This window comes from Alexandromys fortis, unplaced genomic scaffold (genome assembly GCF_014885135.2).
Source record: "Alexandromys fortis isolate MF-2015 unplaced genomic scaffold, M_Fortis_MF-2015_v1.1 scaffold_56, whole genome shotgun sequence".
NCBI classification, from domain to species: Eukaryota; Metazoa; Chordata; class Mammalia; order Rodentia; family Cricetidae; genus Alexandromys; species Alexandromys fortis.
The window spans coordinates 9,925,444-9,941,145 of NW_026067935.1; the positions used below are offsets into that span (position 1 = coordinate 9,925,444).

The 15,702-nt window shown below is 44.6% G+C and overlaps 1 protein-coding gene across 1 annotated transcript in view; it reads right to left on the bottom strand.

Moving 5' to 3' along the window:
* The window catches only part of Vps8 (VPS8 subunit of CORVET complex), a 192,890-nt gene that overhangs the window by 115,176 nt on the left and 62,012 nt on the right, over positions 1 to 15,702 (bottom strand). The window contains exons 20-24 of the mRNA XM_050146426.1: positions 14,572 to 14,661; positions 10,861 to 10,912; positions 6,253 to 6,295; positions 4,119 to 4,191; positions 3,367 to 3,486 (exon numbers count right to left, since the gene is read on the bottom strand). Of these exons, the coding sequence (XP_050002383.1) occupies positions 3,367 to 3,486; positions 4,119 to 4,191; positions 6,253 to 6,295; positions 10,861 to 10,912; positions 14,572 to 14,661 (378 nt within the window). The remainder of the gene's footprint in view (positions 1 to 3,366; positions 3,487 to 4,118; positions 4,192 to 6,252; positions 6,296 to 10,860; positions 10,913 to 14,571; positions 14,662 to 15,702) is intronic.

A 15,702-nucleotide genomic window follows, 5' to 3' on the forward strand; every position in this document is an offset into this window, starting at 1 on the left:
CTGGAGTTACAGATGGCTGTGAGGTGCCACATAGGAACTAGGAATCAAACCCAAGTCCTCCGCAAAAGCAGCAAGTGCTCTTAACCACTGAGCCCACTCCAGTCCTAGTTATGTCTTATATTTATGATAATGTATTTCTATGAAATTAAGCAGAAAACTACAGCATTTATTAATATGTCATGACATTCTAAGGTCTTAAAATGAATATGATATATATAGTGTTGTTATACAACCGAAGTGACTGAGGAAGAAAGCAAGGCAGTGCTACAAAAGAGCAGTCACAGATAGACACCAGGGGAACCTGGGATGCTAAACACGCAGAGTTGTCTGTTAAGGGAAGAATGCAATGTTATCTGCCCAAAAAGCTGGGGGCAGACATGCTTTCTAGCCTGGTGACCACACCAGATCCTTCCCCAGACCATTATCATAGACTTGTTTTTCTCAATCTATAGAACATGTCTTTGTGGGAAAATGTTAAGTAATTATTATTTGCTACTTTCAGAAGGAAACAAATTACTAAATTCTCCCTCATCTCTGTACTCTAAGTACAGAACCTTTCTTTATAGAAGGCATCCCATGGAATCTCAATGCAGTCATGTCCAATCTTTATTTAACTTACTTTGTTCCTCAAGGAGATTTACGTCTGATTTGTTGTACACATGAGACTGAGTTAATTATCACCAGGAAAGTTTTCACCGAGTTGTTCTGCACTTAAATATGCCTGTGATAAACCACTTGGGGTCAGATTTTTAAAGTCTGAACCAACACCAGCTACTGAACTGTGTAGAACTGAACCTTCTTGCCTCCCTTTGACCATCACTCTGCAGGCCTGTGGAGGTCACAGAAACGCCTGCAGAACTGGGCACGCAGAACTGGGTACCCTGGAACCAAGTCCTTAGGACAGAAGGGTGCAAAGCCGCAGGCTTAGTCACTACTCAGATTAGTACTTGAAAATAACTGAAATGCCATTTACTGCCATGAAAAATTATTTTCATGATTTCTACAATTAAGAAAAGGCATTTTCAGGGATAGGCACTTTAAAATAATCATGGTTTACAGCTGTGCAATTCACAATAGCCAGGAAATGGAGCCAGCTTTGGTGCCCATCAACAGATGAATGGATAGAGAAAATGTGGACCATACACACGACACAATTTTATACAGCCATAAAGAAAAAATGAAATTAGGAAATCTGCAGGAAAATGAATGTAATTGGAAATCATTATGTGAAGGAAATAAGCCAGACTCACAAAGATAAACATTACATGCTTTCTTCACATGCAGAACCTAGTTTACATTGTCTGTGGATCTGCGTGTGTGTGTGTGTGTGTGTGTGTGTGTGTGTGTGTGTTTGAGAATTTACAAATCCAGGTTGTGGGACGTGATCTAGAAAGAGGGTCATGGGAGGTGGAAGAGACCACCAAGGAAGGTGACAGGGTACATGTGAGGGGACTTACTGGAGAAAGGAAAAGAATTGGCTGGGAGGAGGACCACGGGGAGAGGAGCGGACGAAAACAAAGTATGAAGATGCCATGAGGAAACCAAGGACTTAATATGATAACCTAAAAATTTTTTAATGTATTCTAATAATAAGAAGTGTAAAAAATAAAGAAAAATAATTATGGCACGGCTTCTGCAAGGCCAACATTTTAAAGTCTAATTACCAGAATGAGTTACCACATCCTCCAAACAGTGCCAAGCACAGCACTTAAAAACACTGGATTCTGGGTGGCAACAAGAAAGCAGTATGTTACAAAAGCACTAAGTCCATACAGGACTACACACGAAGGGATGGAACTGAGTTACATGGGGCACACTGAGCAGGAGGAGAAAAGACCCCAGAGCATCTTCTGCTGGTTTGCACTTAGCAGGCCTGGTTCTGAGGAATGCTAAATAACATAGAAACGATGGTTGCTATGTTCCTGACGAAGGAAACAGACTGCATGTTGTCCTCGTGGATGGTTTAAAAGGATCTGCACAGCCATGGGCTTTCAAGACTCTATCAGTTCTATTCAAGAACCTGCTAGCCTTTAAATGGACCACGGATTTTCTCTAACTTCTCTTTCCTCGGATTGGCATGCCTTCCCTTTCTATTTCTGCCTGACACATGGCAGGCTTTAAAAACAACTACTAAGAACAAAACAGCTTTCCATCTACTCTCCTTTGGGCCTCCTGGCTGCTGCACCTGGTCCCCTTCCCCTCCACTCTGGCCTCTCTCAGATGTCCCTGCATCTGACTACGTCTCCCTCTCATCAATAATAAGTTTTCTCCTCCACTACCAAAGAAGGAAGGAAGGAAGGAAGGAAGGAAGGAAGGAAGGAAGGAAGGAAGGAAGGAAGGAAGGAAGGAAGGACAGCCATTGAAGTATCAAGTTAATCACTCACACAGAAAAATAAAATATGAGGTCACAGGAACATTTATTAATCTGGAAAGTTCAACCAGAGATATTTCTTTACTTAAATATGTGAAGTATATCGTAAATATGACCCTGTCTGAGGACAAGAGGATGCGTGAGAAAATATCTCAGTTCCATCTTCTGACATTAGAACATGAAGCACGCACACACACACACACGAACATATTCTCTCTCTTCCTCCCTCCCTCATCCCAGGCTGCTACAGCCAGGTGTCACTCAAGATGCAGAGAGTCCCATTTGCTATGAAGTATTATTCAACTGCTAATCAAAGGCATGGAGAATTAGCAGGTGTTGTAACAGTGAGATGTGAGAGAACCTCCACAGCACGTTCCTCCGGGCCATCTCCAGCCACGACCCTAACTAAATGAAGGCGCCTTCAGCCAGGACTCCACAGTCCACTCAACTGCAGCTAACTCTGCCACACTCATTACGTCTCCCTCAGAGCTCATCCGTACTGTGGACACCGGTGACATAACATATGGAATCAAGGTCGTACCACCTAGCCAAAAGCTTTTTAAAAAACAAAAATGTTGTGCTCGAGAGATGTCTCAGCAGTTAAGAGCACTGGCTGCTCTTCTACAGGACCCAGGTTCAATTCCCAGTACCCACATAGTAGCACACAGCTGTCTGTGACTCCAGGATCTGACACCCTCACACAGACATGCATGCAGGCAAAACACCAATGCACATAAAATAAAAGTAAATAAATTATGGGAAACAGTACTCTGATTTTTAAAGCATTTTATAAATACAAAGAAACCCAACAAAAACGCAAGGAAGGAAAGAGCTGCATTTCAACTCCTTACTCGCCTGCTGGAGCATTACTACTAGGTGGGGTCTTCTCCTAATTCACACATGCATTCACACACACACACACACACACACACACACACACACACACACATCTTTGGATCATTTGGAAATACTTTAAGAATAACAGTGTCCCTTACCAGTGCCAACACGTTCAGAAACTCTCTTGTGTCAAAGTGTAGCAAAGTCCGAACATACGGATAGACTTCTTCCTCAGAGGATGCTTCTACGGAGTGCAGCCGAATCAGAAACTCAAACACCTGCGGGTCGGAAGCAACTGTCGATTATCTCCTGGCAGCTGCCACCTCACCGGAGCAAGGGTCCATGTGGAAGGGAACGCAGGCGGGCTGAGCGTCACTTGAAACTGCCACCGCGTCCCACAGTGTTTCTTTTAAATCCTCTCTTAACCACTGCAGATTCTTGTCCTTAGAGTGGAATCCCTGAGTTATGTTTAATGTCTAACTGTAGTGTGTCTGCAGCTATTACACTGGCTAGCTTTATGTCAACTTGACACAAGTTAGAGCCAATTGAGAAAAATGCCTCTGTAAGATCAGGCTGTCGGTAAGCCTACAGGACATTTTCTTAATTACTGATTGAAATAGCAGGTTCAGTTCATTGTAGTCTGCTTGGGCTGGTAGTTCTGGGTTCTAAGAGAAAGCAGGCTGAGCAAGCCAGTAAGCAGCTCCCCTCCATGGCCTCTGCTTCAGCTTCTGCCTCCAGGTCCCTGTCCTGTCTCGACTTCCCTCAGAGAGGGAGTGTGTTATGTAAGTTGAAACAAACCCTTTCCTCTCCAAGTTGGTTTTATTGATGGTGTTTAACACAAGAAAAGCCCTAACTGAGACAGTCATTTTACGAGACTCAGACAGTAAAAACACTGTATAATAATACTCACCTGGTTTTTAACCAAAGGAACAAGATCTTCAGGGATGTCACCAAGGGGGTAGGCACGACCTGCCAGGCAACAGCTGGAAAACAAGAAGAAGAGGTCTGATGGCCCATGAGGGGATAACGTCACGTGAGTAACAGCTTCAACCCTGAGACTCTGCTTCCGTCATGACGCAGACTCAGGTCAGGTCAGGATCACAGCCAGGTCCCTGCTGCTCTGCAGAGCTGAGACCAGATAAGGGCAACATGTACTTCCAGAGGCCAGAAGAAAGGGTCAAAAGAGAAGAAGGCTGCAGTGATTGGTCCAGAAAGGAAGCTGACATATAAACTACCCTCACAAGTCAGGTTTATTGTAATTAAAGTTCCTCAAGGCCATGATGGGGCCTCAAGGTAAGAAGAAAACATTAGACAAAAACAATAAAATATGGAAATCTGAACATGATGGGGCCTTAAAGGGAAGGAGAGACTTCCCTTTAAATTCTGGAGATGCCTTGCATTAAGAGAATGAGAGATGGGGCAGAGGGAGAGGGGGAAGGGGAGGGGAGAGGGGGAGGAAGAGGGAGAGGGGGATGGGGGAGGGGGAGAGAGAATAAAAATGAAAGAGCTGCCATGAGCAGGATGAGGAGGGGAGGCCAGAGGAACGGCTACAGCCAGCCAGCTTCATCTCTGGCTGTCTTCATCACTGGTCCCCGAGGACTTTGGACCAATCCCCCAAACAACAGCAATGTCCGACTTGTCTTTTAGAGTGGGAGAAGCTTGTCACTTGAGTCAGCACCGCATGGGGGACCTGGCAGGGAGCACGGTAGAGCCAGGCGCCATAACCTGAGAGCTGTCAATCACAGCGCAGCCTCCTAACTCTCCATTCTAGGGAGCAATGGAGGGAGTCTGGCTTGACTCAGACTGTGGAGTCAGGTCTGAAGGTGCAGGCCCATGTTCTACAAAGGCTTCTGACCTGTTTCACAAGAAAGCTTCCAGAGAGAACCATACTAACACTTAAACACCACATGGTAGCACGTAAATATGCGTAATTTTTATGTTTTCAAGTGCTAGTTCAAGGAAAAATATAAAGATGATGCTCAGTTCAGAAAACATAGGTAACAGGGGGCAGCACCTTGTATCCTGTGTCTGAGCAGGAGCCTCCATTCCTGTACCTCACTCAAGGGCAGTAGCAATAGGAACCCTCCATCAAAGACTTGACATTGAGAACGAACCTAATGGTACCATTTCACTACAGTTTGCCTGTTAGAGGCCTGATAGCCTCCAAGATTTTAAGACTAGAGGTTTCATGGTGGTGGGTAAAACGCAGAATGAGCTGTGGGGATGAGCTGGGGTGACCACTGCCCTTTCAGGGACCTTTGCATCTGAGAAAGAACTTGCCCTGGAGCTTCACCTCTGAATCAGAATTTCTTTAAAAAAATTAATGATCTTAATTATTTATGGAGATCTGCATATGTCTCTTAATTAACTCTTTTGGGGAGGGGTAGGGACAAACTTTACACCTCTAAGATTCCGTCATCATTTTTAATAACAGAAACAACTTGGTACCATATATTCTAGAGTTTAGAATATGATAATAAAGTGCCGGGTAACTGTTAATGTGTCCTTACTAGTGAACCAATCTAAGAGGTGTGAAACTGGCCAACGTCTACTCCAATGCCACAGGAACTAAAATGATGCTGAGAGGATCAGCCGCCTCCCTGCCTTCCTGCCAAGCAGCCACATGGTCAGTTCCACCAGGACTGAGCCTTTATACTCTGCTGGAATGAACCCTCTTCTACAGGTAGGGACATAAACAGTACAGTTTCCCCTCTGTCACTAATGTCTCTGTGACTTAAGCAAACCTCTTGTCCTTATTTGTAAAATGGGGTAACATCACCCAGACCTTCTGGAGGAAAAAGGAGAATACACTACGCGGCAGGTCTCTCGCCACCAACAGAGAATTCTTCCTGGGGACTAGTGGGCACTGTCGGGAGTTAGTGTCTATCAGGAATAACACAAAAAGCTTCGGATACTGCCAGACTTGGAACCTGCTCTACGTAAAATAGCTTTGAAAGATTGGAAAGCACTAGACAGACAGGATATTGTCATACCACCTCAGACACGGGAAGTCGGGGGACAGTCGGACACATCAGAACTCTCACCTGATGTACACCAGGAGCTTGTTGCCCATAACAACTTGCTCATCTGAAACAGAAAGAAAAGCACTGAGCACGTCTCTCTCTGACCTTTTCAGAGCTGTGACGTCTATGTGGGGGAAAACTCTCAAAGTTGGCCTTAGCAGGAAGTAAATATGTTTCCAAATAACATAAACGTGAGATGACGATTACTGCCACGCATTAAATATTCCATTAGACTGTATCTGCAGACACGGGCAGAGTTAAGTAGACACTTATGTATTGCTGTCGACAGCCTGGGGACAGGGAAGGGGAGAAAAGCTGGCGACATGTAGACCATGGCCAGTTACCACTGAGATACAGTTATGGTGTGTTCTCATTGGTCACACGAACACCTACCACAGTGCACAGGGCGCAGGAGGCCATGTTTCCAAATGCTTGGAGAATAAGCCTTGACTAAAGAGCCTATTCTAAACTATGTTTAAGAGATTCTGTGATTTGGTGAGACTTTTACAACACAAAAAATAATTCGATGAGTTTCTAGCCTAAGGGGTAAAGGATGCACGTGATGAACCACCATCAATAAGGTGAGGTGCCTGGGACACTGTGGAGGGAAAGGTGTAGGCAGCTGTTATTGGTAATGAAAAGCTGGAACTTCTGGTTCTGTAACACAAATCCTAGATATAATTCAAGGAAGAAAATCTCTTTATCAGTATCTTCAAAAATACGAAAACTCTGTGATGTTCCTACAAATAAAATTGAACTTCTCAAAACCAGATGAATAGTTATGTTTTGCTTTAATTAAAGGTGTTATTTGATCCACCCCAACTCGTATGACACACGACAACAATCACCTCATGATGCACCAAGTTCAGCTTCATTGACTGATTCAGCGCATGTGTGCATGCGTAAGTGCATGCCAGTAAGGTTTGAAGAGAACTCTGGGAGCTGGAGTCAGTTTTCTCTTTCCACTGTGTGGGTCTGGGGTTTGAATTCCGCCTTGGCAGCAAGAGCCTTTACTCACTGAGTCATCTTGCTGGCACAAGATTTTGTAAATACTTTAGTTGTTTAGTTGTTAGAAATCTCAGGAAGAGTATATCTAGCTTGTAGTATATTCCTAGCGAACTGAATCTATGAATTAGCATGCCCCTCTCTGCCATCCCCTTCTCAGGAGCTCTTCTGGAGAGGGAAGTCTGTGATCTGGCCTCTAAGCAGCCAGCATAGTGTCTGACACGCAAGCAGGTGGTCAGTGGATGTGCAGAGACAGTAAACAAAATCTAATTCGTTCTCCACTGCTCAAGGCTTCCCAGTGTGTTCAGAGTTTTGTCATAAAAACTCAACAACTCCATCTAGATTCTTCAATGCAATATTCCACATCCATTTATGGTAGATTTATGTGTAAAAGCCAACTTTCAAGCCTGTTTCAGTAATATAAGGTTTGGGCTATAATTAAACATAACAGATTAAGACTGAACGAAATGACTCCTGCCCCCATCATTGTAAACAAACAAAAATCCCTGCAAGCTGGCACTTAATACACAAAGTAACTGTGGATTTACAGAAGAGCAAGAAGATGCTAGCAACCTGAGGACACCCAGAGTTCTCTTCTCTTGAGGCCTTTCCCTTAGGATTAAGTACACTGTGACACCTGAGACAACACTCAGGAAGACTTCTAGTTTCTCTAGCTTAAGTGACAGACAGAAATCCCAAGAATGAGGGCCTAGTCTGCATGAGGCCCTAGGGTCAAGTACACCACTAACCTGGCAGCTCCCTTAAGAGCCATTCTTACTACAGCTGCCCAGCAAAATGAACTAGGAACTACTCAGGGGGGAAACAGCAGAATCCAGAGTCTCCACATGACCGTTCTCACCCAGACCCAGCACTCCTCCGAGAGGAGAGCACTGCTCTTAGGGCATTGTGAGAACAACCACTGCAGCTGCCTGAGGCACTGCTATCACTGAGGACTAAGAAGGATGAATCTGCAAGGGTTTAAAAACCCAACGTACTCCTGGGATCCCAGCCGCACAGCACACTTGAGAGCTGTACACACCCAGGGAAGACCAGAGGCCGACGCTGAAGCTCTGCCCATGAAGGCCAAAGGAAAACTCTAACCTGTCAGGGAACTGAAAACTCCTAAACAAAAGAATCAAGCAAGTAGGTCTCCCTGACCGCTATTAGGGGAGGTACGTGGTCTGATATTCTTGGGTGCAGTCAGTCTCAGGGCCATGACCTTCTGCCATTGTAGACAGTTACCGTGAAGTGAGGTCCTCACAAGTCCCAGCAGAGTCAGCACCACACTATTGGATGTCCAGATCTGAAGACTCAGGAAGAACCAAGACAACTACTGAACCAATGCAGGAAGGCAGAAAACAATCACCTTAAAATGCACTGTCTGCCATGACTGGGTCTGGACTCTGTGCCCCTGATGAGAAAGTGGCAAGCGGATTGTAGGTGGCATTTTCAGAAGGAAAGGTGATGGAGACAATATGGTGAGGAACTGACGGTGGCTGAGAAAAGAGACCATCAGACACCATCATCCTAGTCTGGGACTGCCTCAGATGAACTCAGAAGAGGGCCATGCACCACAGGACTGTGTCAATGCCTAGACTACAATGATCACTTTATCAGAGGTGTAAAATCCAGATCTGAGCTTGTCACCCATGACCTACTAGCTTGTTAACTAGAAAAAACAACAGACGGACAAATGTCACATGAGATTCCTGGTCAAAGATGCTAGGGGGACAAGGATCCAGATAAAGATCAACAGGTTCTGATGGTCTTAGGGTTTCTACTGTTGTGAGGAGACACCATGACCACAGCAACTCTTAGAAAGGAAAACATTTCAATGAGGTGGCAGCTTACAATTCAGAGGTTTAGTCCCTTATTAACATGGTGGGACATGGTGGTGTGCAGGCAGACATGGTGCTGGAGAGGGAGCTGAGAGCTCTACATCTTCCGTACAACGGGAAGTGGTCTAAGCCACAGGGAATGGCTTGAGCATGAGACCACAAAGCCCACCTCCACAGTGACACACTTCCTCCAACAAGGTCACACCTACTCCGCCAAAGCCGCACCTCCTAATAGTGCCACTCCCTTTGCAGGCCATACTCTTTCAAATCACCACACTGACACTGGCAACCCCTGGAACTGTACCACTGGCTAGAGAGTGTAGATCCTGCACAGACCTAATGAGAACAGCCACCAGAGGGCTGAAAGGGTGGGCAGGAGTGAAAGGGAAAGATTAGTATCTGTGCAGCTACTGATGGCGAGAGACAGGAAAGACCCACAGAGCAGCAAAGGAGCCCTAGCGGGAGATGTACTGACACTTCTCTCTGATTGCACGAAGACCACAGTTTTTAAACTGTGGAGAATGGGGCTTTTTGTGCACAGTTTGGTGGCCGCAGCTTATCTCTGGGTGGCCTAAGCAGAAGCTGGTGTGCCTGCCCCTGATGGAGCACGTGGCCTCTGAGTAAGCAAATCCCTTCTCAGGTTTGTCTTCCGAGTTTCCCAGGTACAAATGCTTCTTCCTAACACTTGCACTGTGTGACTTAGCAATTTTCATAAACGGCAACTTCCACATGAAGTCATAACCTTCAATGCAGCTCACAAACTTTTGAAAAGCAATAAAAATTAATTTATACTGTTGCTTCAGTTCAGCTAAATGGCAACTAGGAGAGTCTGGTGGGGATCTACTTTCCCACTTGAACTAAAGTAATTTTGATATATAATGCTACCAGGTTATTTACCATGAACAAAAGACATTCTGATAACAGTTACCAAGTCTTTAAGAATTACTTCACAAAAGGAGTTAGGCTATATTAAATTTGAAACATAAAATATCATCACAGATATAAGCAATTTGAAGATGTCCCATGAAACTGCCATTCATCCAAATGATAAACATTAGCTATATGATAAATATTAGCTATAAAAACTGGAAGAACTGAGGCATGAGACAGAACAATGAAATAACAGTAAAGATCTCTGTACCAGTTTTCAATAAAGCAGTTACAGAAGACAGGCAGGACCTGGAAGACTTGCATAAAACCATAAGCCGATACCAGAAAATCCCACCAAACAGAATACTTTCCACACGTTCCCGGGTGTGACTGAAACACCTCTAAAACAGACCAGACACTCAGCCATAAAATAAATCTCACTACAGTTCAAAAGGCAGACACATATTGATGCGCCTTTCCTAATGAAACAGGAAATCCATATCAGAATAAAATGTAGGAGTGGCTGGCAGCATGGTTCAGACGTGAAGCGCTCGCCGTGCAAGCATGAGAGCCTGAGCCTGGATCCCCAGCAACCAGAGAAAAGCATACTGTAGCTTCAGCACTGCCAGGCACACCCCAGAACTGGCTCGCCAGCATTACCCAAGCAGACAACTCCGGGTTCAGACAGAAACCCTGTCTCTAGAAGAAAGGTGGGAGAGGGCCAGCGAGACAGCTCGGGGTGAAAACGCGTGTTGTCTGAGCCTCGTGGCCTGAGTCTGACCTGAAATCCAAGTGAAGGTGGAAGGGGAGAAGCAGAGGACTCTGAAGTGCTGCCCACTGACCTCCATATGTGCACTGTGGAGCATGTGTAGCCCCATCAAATATGTCAGTCACAACGTAACAAAGAAAGTCATACCTGTAAGAGTTTTTCCTGCATTCAGAGGAGGGGCAATGACTTTGAACAGTTTCTAAATTCAAACAGAAAAATCATCATCATTTTAAAGCACAATATTTTAAAAAATAATCAATAACATTAAAGTTATCAATCTTTTCTTTGATGGAGTTATTTGCTGTTGTGCTTAACAGAAAACTTGCTATCAACAGAGCTATTCAGAAGAATCACCAGGGAAATGCTGAAGCCATGCTCTAATTTAATAAACCCCAGCTACATGAAGGTCTTTGTGGAGATTGTGGTTTTTGATATAAAAAGCATCTCAGGTTCAGAAAGAGCTTTAGTGTTCAAAAGAATAGTAATCAGATGAAGGACACCGTCCCAGGGAGTGGTAAAGACACTGCCCACGGGGGACATCTCAACAGCTGCAGCCCAATATTACCTACGCAACCTCAACCCACAGACCGAAAGAGATCATGGCCAGGGTCTTCCAGAGGAATTCTTGTCTGGTTTTGGAGATAAGGTCTTACTCTGCAGCTCAGGATGGCCTATAATTCATAGCAATCCTCCTGCCTCAGCTTTAAGTACAGGGATTCTAGGCGTAAGTCACCATGCCCAACATTCCTGACTAGAGAGAAACTGCCTTCTTAACAACAACATTTATGAATATTTATTATCTGAGATACACAGAGTCAGCCCCTCGAAGTGGTTTATCTTGTTCCCTTCGTCACACTAGGGTAATGACTAAGGGCCCTTACAGAATCACCCTGGTGGCTCTGGACATTCAACTGCTTCAAGCCCCTTGCTGCACTTGTCATTGTAACCAAACACAAGAACTGCTTACCAAGATTAAGGCAGGTTCACAAGTTTTATACACAACTTATTTTCATCCACCTTACTTTGTTTTTTAATTGAAAATAAAAACTTTTAATAGAATATATTCTGATCACGATTTCCCTTCCCCAAACTCCTCTGAGAGCCTTCCCACTCCATACCTTCTTTCTCTCTCTTTAGAAACAAAGAGAAAAGGCCCGGTGGTGGCACATGACTTTAATCCCAGCACTTGGGGAGGCAGAGGCATGGGGATCTCTGTGAGTTCAAGGTCAGCCTGGTCTACAAGAGCTAGTTCCAAGACAGGCTTCAAAGATACATAGAAACCTTGTCTCCAAAACAAACAAACAAACGGAAACAAAAAGGAAAATAAAAACAAATCAGATTTTTTAAAAAGTAGAAGAAAAAGCATCCCCCCCCCACACTCACACACACAGCCATAAGAACACAAATGAGAAACCATAATATACAAGCAAATTACCAGTAAGGTTGAAAAATGCTCAAACAAAGCCATATGAAACAATAAATCTCAAAAGCTACCACTGAGTTTGTTTAGTGTTGGCCATCCACTGATGGGCATGGGGTTTGTGTACCCAGTGAGACTCCACTGTACTGATTGTTAGCACCAAGAAATACACATTCACCTGTCCATTAGCATCAAGAAGCACAAAAAACTGGAGCAGACACCTACAGTCCCAGCTAATTCCACCACTCAGGTGGTAGAGACAGGAAAATCCCAGGATGAGAAGCTAGCCAATGTAGAGAGACTCACATGGTTTAAAGGGAAACAAAGCAAAAAGCTCTCCTCTGGAAGCCCTAACTCTGCCCCTTTCCCTTCCGGTTAAGGCCTTGGATGTGCTAGCCTTTACCGCTGCCTACTCATAGAACTAACCATTAGTGAGCGGTCAGCTCTAAGAATGAACCGCTAGCTGATGCTGACACACACTGGATGGTCATGCTTTCTCCACTCTGCATACTGCAGTCCCTTCCCCACTGCCCCTTCGCTCCCCTCCGCACTCGGTCCTAAATTAGTAGAGGCGAGGACTTTCCTCCCGACACGAGGCACTGGGGAGATTTCAGTCTTTCATCCTGGAAAACCTAGCAATTTTCAAAAGATGCAAACTGTCTTTTAATGTAGACCTCTTCCGAACTAAGACAGCTAAGCCTTACACACTGAAAAAAGGAACCACGCCAGGAACCCACTGCCTACTGCCTACATCTCCAAACCGCTCAGTAGCAAATACCAGGCTGCCCCGCAGAGACCCATTCAAGGCAGAAACTACTCTGAACAAGAGAGGCAAGCTCAAAGCCGTGTTCCACCTGACACGGCAAGCTAGAAACATAAACCAGACTGGAAGTGAACAAAAGCAGATAAAATGAAACTGTCAAAAGCAACATAAAAATCCAGCAACCAGTTCAATTTTTTTAATTAACGTATTTTCTAAGTGTGCAGGGGGCGGGGGCGGGGGTGAACAGCAGCACGTGTGTGCGGGTCAAAAGAGAACCTGGATCTCTCCTTCTACCGTGTAGGTTCCAGGGATCAAGGTCAGGTTGCCACTGAGCCATCTTACCAACCCTACCTCAACAACCATTTTTTATCAAAGTGGAATGAATGCCTCAAATTAGAACTTGCTTTAAGGAATTATTCTGAGAAAAACTGGACACCGCATTAGTTCTCCCTAATGGTGGTCCTGAGGTGGCGTGAGAACATTCTGATGTGAGGAAGGATGAGCCTTACTGAGGGGACAGTTGACACGATTAAAGCAAAGATCAGAGTCTCAATATCACCGACAGTCGGGGTTAGAAACTGACCACGGGAAAACGGTGTGACCAAAATCGAAGGTGGTGTGCTCAGACAAATGGTAACTGAACAACTGCTGGCCAAACAATGCTAAAGTGAGCGTCTGGCTCCTGGGGTACCTTTGCCACTACGGCAATGAGCAGGGACTGAGAACACCACATGTATCTACGGTCACACCATCCAGAGACAAAAGCCTCTGTGCTCCTACATTCTCCCAGGGAGGTGTCCTGGGAGACAGCAGCACCACCAGGAAAGCCTCGGCATTCTGTAATCACAAAGTCACAGATAGCAGCTCACAGACTTTTGACGACTCTCAGGACCTCAAAGACCACACTCAAGACAGCAGTGCCCACCAGCACTTCATTCCTTACCACAATTACACGAATTTCTTAGACCTTTTGGGAAAGTTACATAAAACAGAACAGAACTTAAAGTTAACAGTAGGCACTGTTTCTGTTTACTGTTCCCTAATATTTAAATATTCACATATGCAACTAAAGACTCCTGAGGCTAACGGTGTAGCTCTGTGGTAGAGAACACACAGCACACAGAGGGCCTGAGTTCAACCATCAGCAACAAGAAATTAAAAAAGCAAATACCACATAAAAGTCCCAAGCTGAGGGCCAGTGAGTGAGATGGCTCAGTGCGGAAGGAGCCCTGGCAACCCGAGTTTAATCCCTAGGACCCATGTGGCAGAAGAATGAGAATCAATTGTCCCTGACACACACGCATGCCCTAACCACACCACACATAAACACACAGGCGTGCATGCACACAAAAAAATAAATAAATGTAATTTTAAAAAATTAATTCTTCAGAGTAGGGCATGGAGGCACATGCCTTTAATCCTGGCGCTTGGGAGGCAGAGGCAGGAAGATTTCAGTGAGATGAGATCAACCTGACCTACAAAGCAAGTTCCAGAACAGCTAGGGCTATTATACAGAGAAACCTTGTCTTGGAAAACAAAACAAAAAAATTAATTTTTTAAAGTAATGAATTCAGTATAAAATTGTAAAATGATCAAATGAAACAACTGTTCTGAGTTTACGGAGAGCAGAGGGCACCAGACAAGGTCAAATGCCTTGCCTTAGAAAGCATCTTACCTCCATCGGGCTAATGAACTCGTTCATGCCTCTGTTGTAGACATAGATCATGGCGTCATACAGACGATTTTCCCAACACATGAGAACCACCTGTAAAAGAAGAGGCCCTGAGCCATGTGACACTCCCACACCAACCATTTTCCTTCAGACTCTGAGAATGAAGCTCTTTCTCTTCCCTAAGCTTTCTTATTCCTTCTTCTCTGGTGGAAACTGGAATTGAAACCCTCAAACCCAATGGAAGGATGTTACTGCAGGTTCAATAGTGGTTCAAACAGCACAACGGCTACTTTAATAGCCCTCACCTCTAACTCTGTTTCCATGTAGCCTTCCCTTTTCAACATTCAATTTACTTTTATAATTAAAACAGATCTTCAAAAACTTACAAACCATCTCTTCAGCACTAGAATAAAGTGACAGACAATTCCAGCCAGGAGCTCTACCTTCCTAGAACACACACTCAGCTTGGACACACATCAAAGAGGACAATGAAATGGTGTGAGTTAAGATTCATGAAGAGGGATATATGAGAGGGTTTGGAGGGAGGAAAGGGAAGGGGGAAATGATATAATTATAATCTCAAAAATAAAACAAATAATAAAAAGACTTGTGGAAGATATTCAGCTAAAGGCACACACACACCATTGTTTACAATTACAATAAACATTCTAAAGGAACTTGGCTCAGTCTTCAGCATTCAAAGATTGCCGGGCAAAAACTGGGAACTTGGGGTGAGGTGACATGGGGCAAAGGGGAAATGGGGTGAGAAACGTGAGAAGGGGAGATTGGGGGGAGCTTGGGGAAATGGGATGGTTGGGATAAAGGAAGGGTGGACACGGGAGCAGAGAAATATATATCCTAATTAAGGGAGCCATCTTAGGGTTGGCAAGAGACTTGACTCTAGAGGAGCTCGCAGGTGTCCAGGGAGATGTCCCCAGCTAGTACCTTGAGCAACTGAGCAGAGGAAATCTGAAATGACCCTATCCTATAGCCACACTGATGAATATCTTACATATCACCTTAGAACCTTCATCTGGCGATGGATCGAGATAGAGACAGAGACCCAAATTGGAGCACCGGACTAAGCTCTTAAGACCCAAATGAGGAGCAGAAGGAGGGAGAACATAAGCAAGG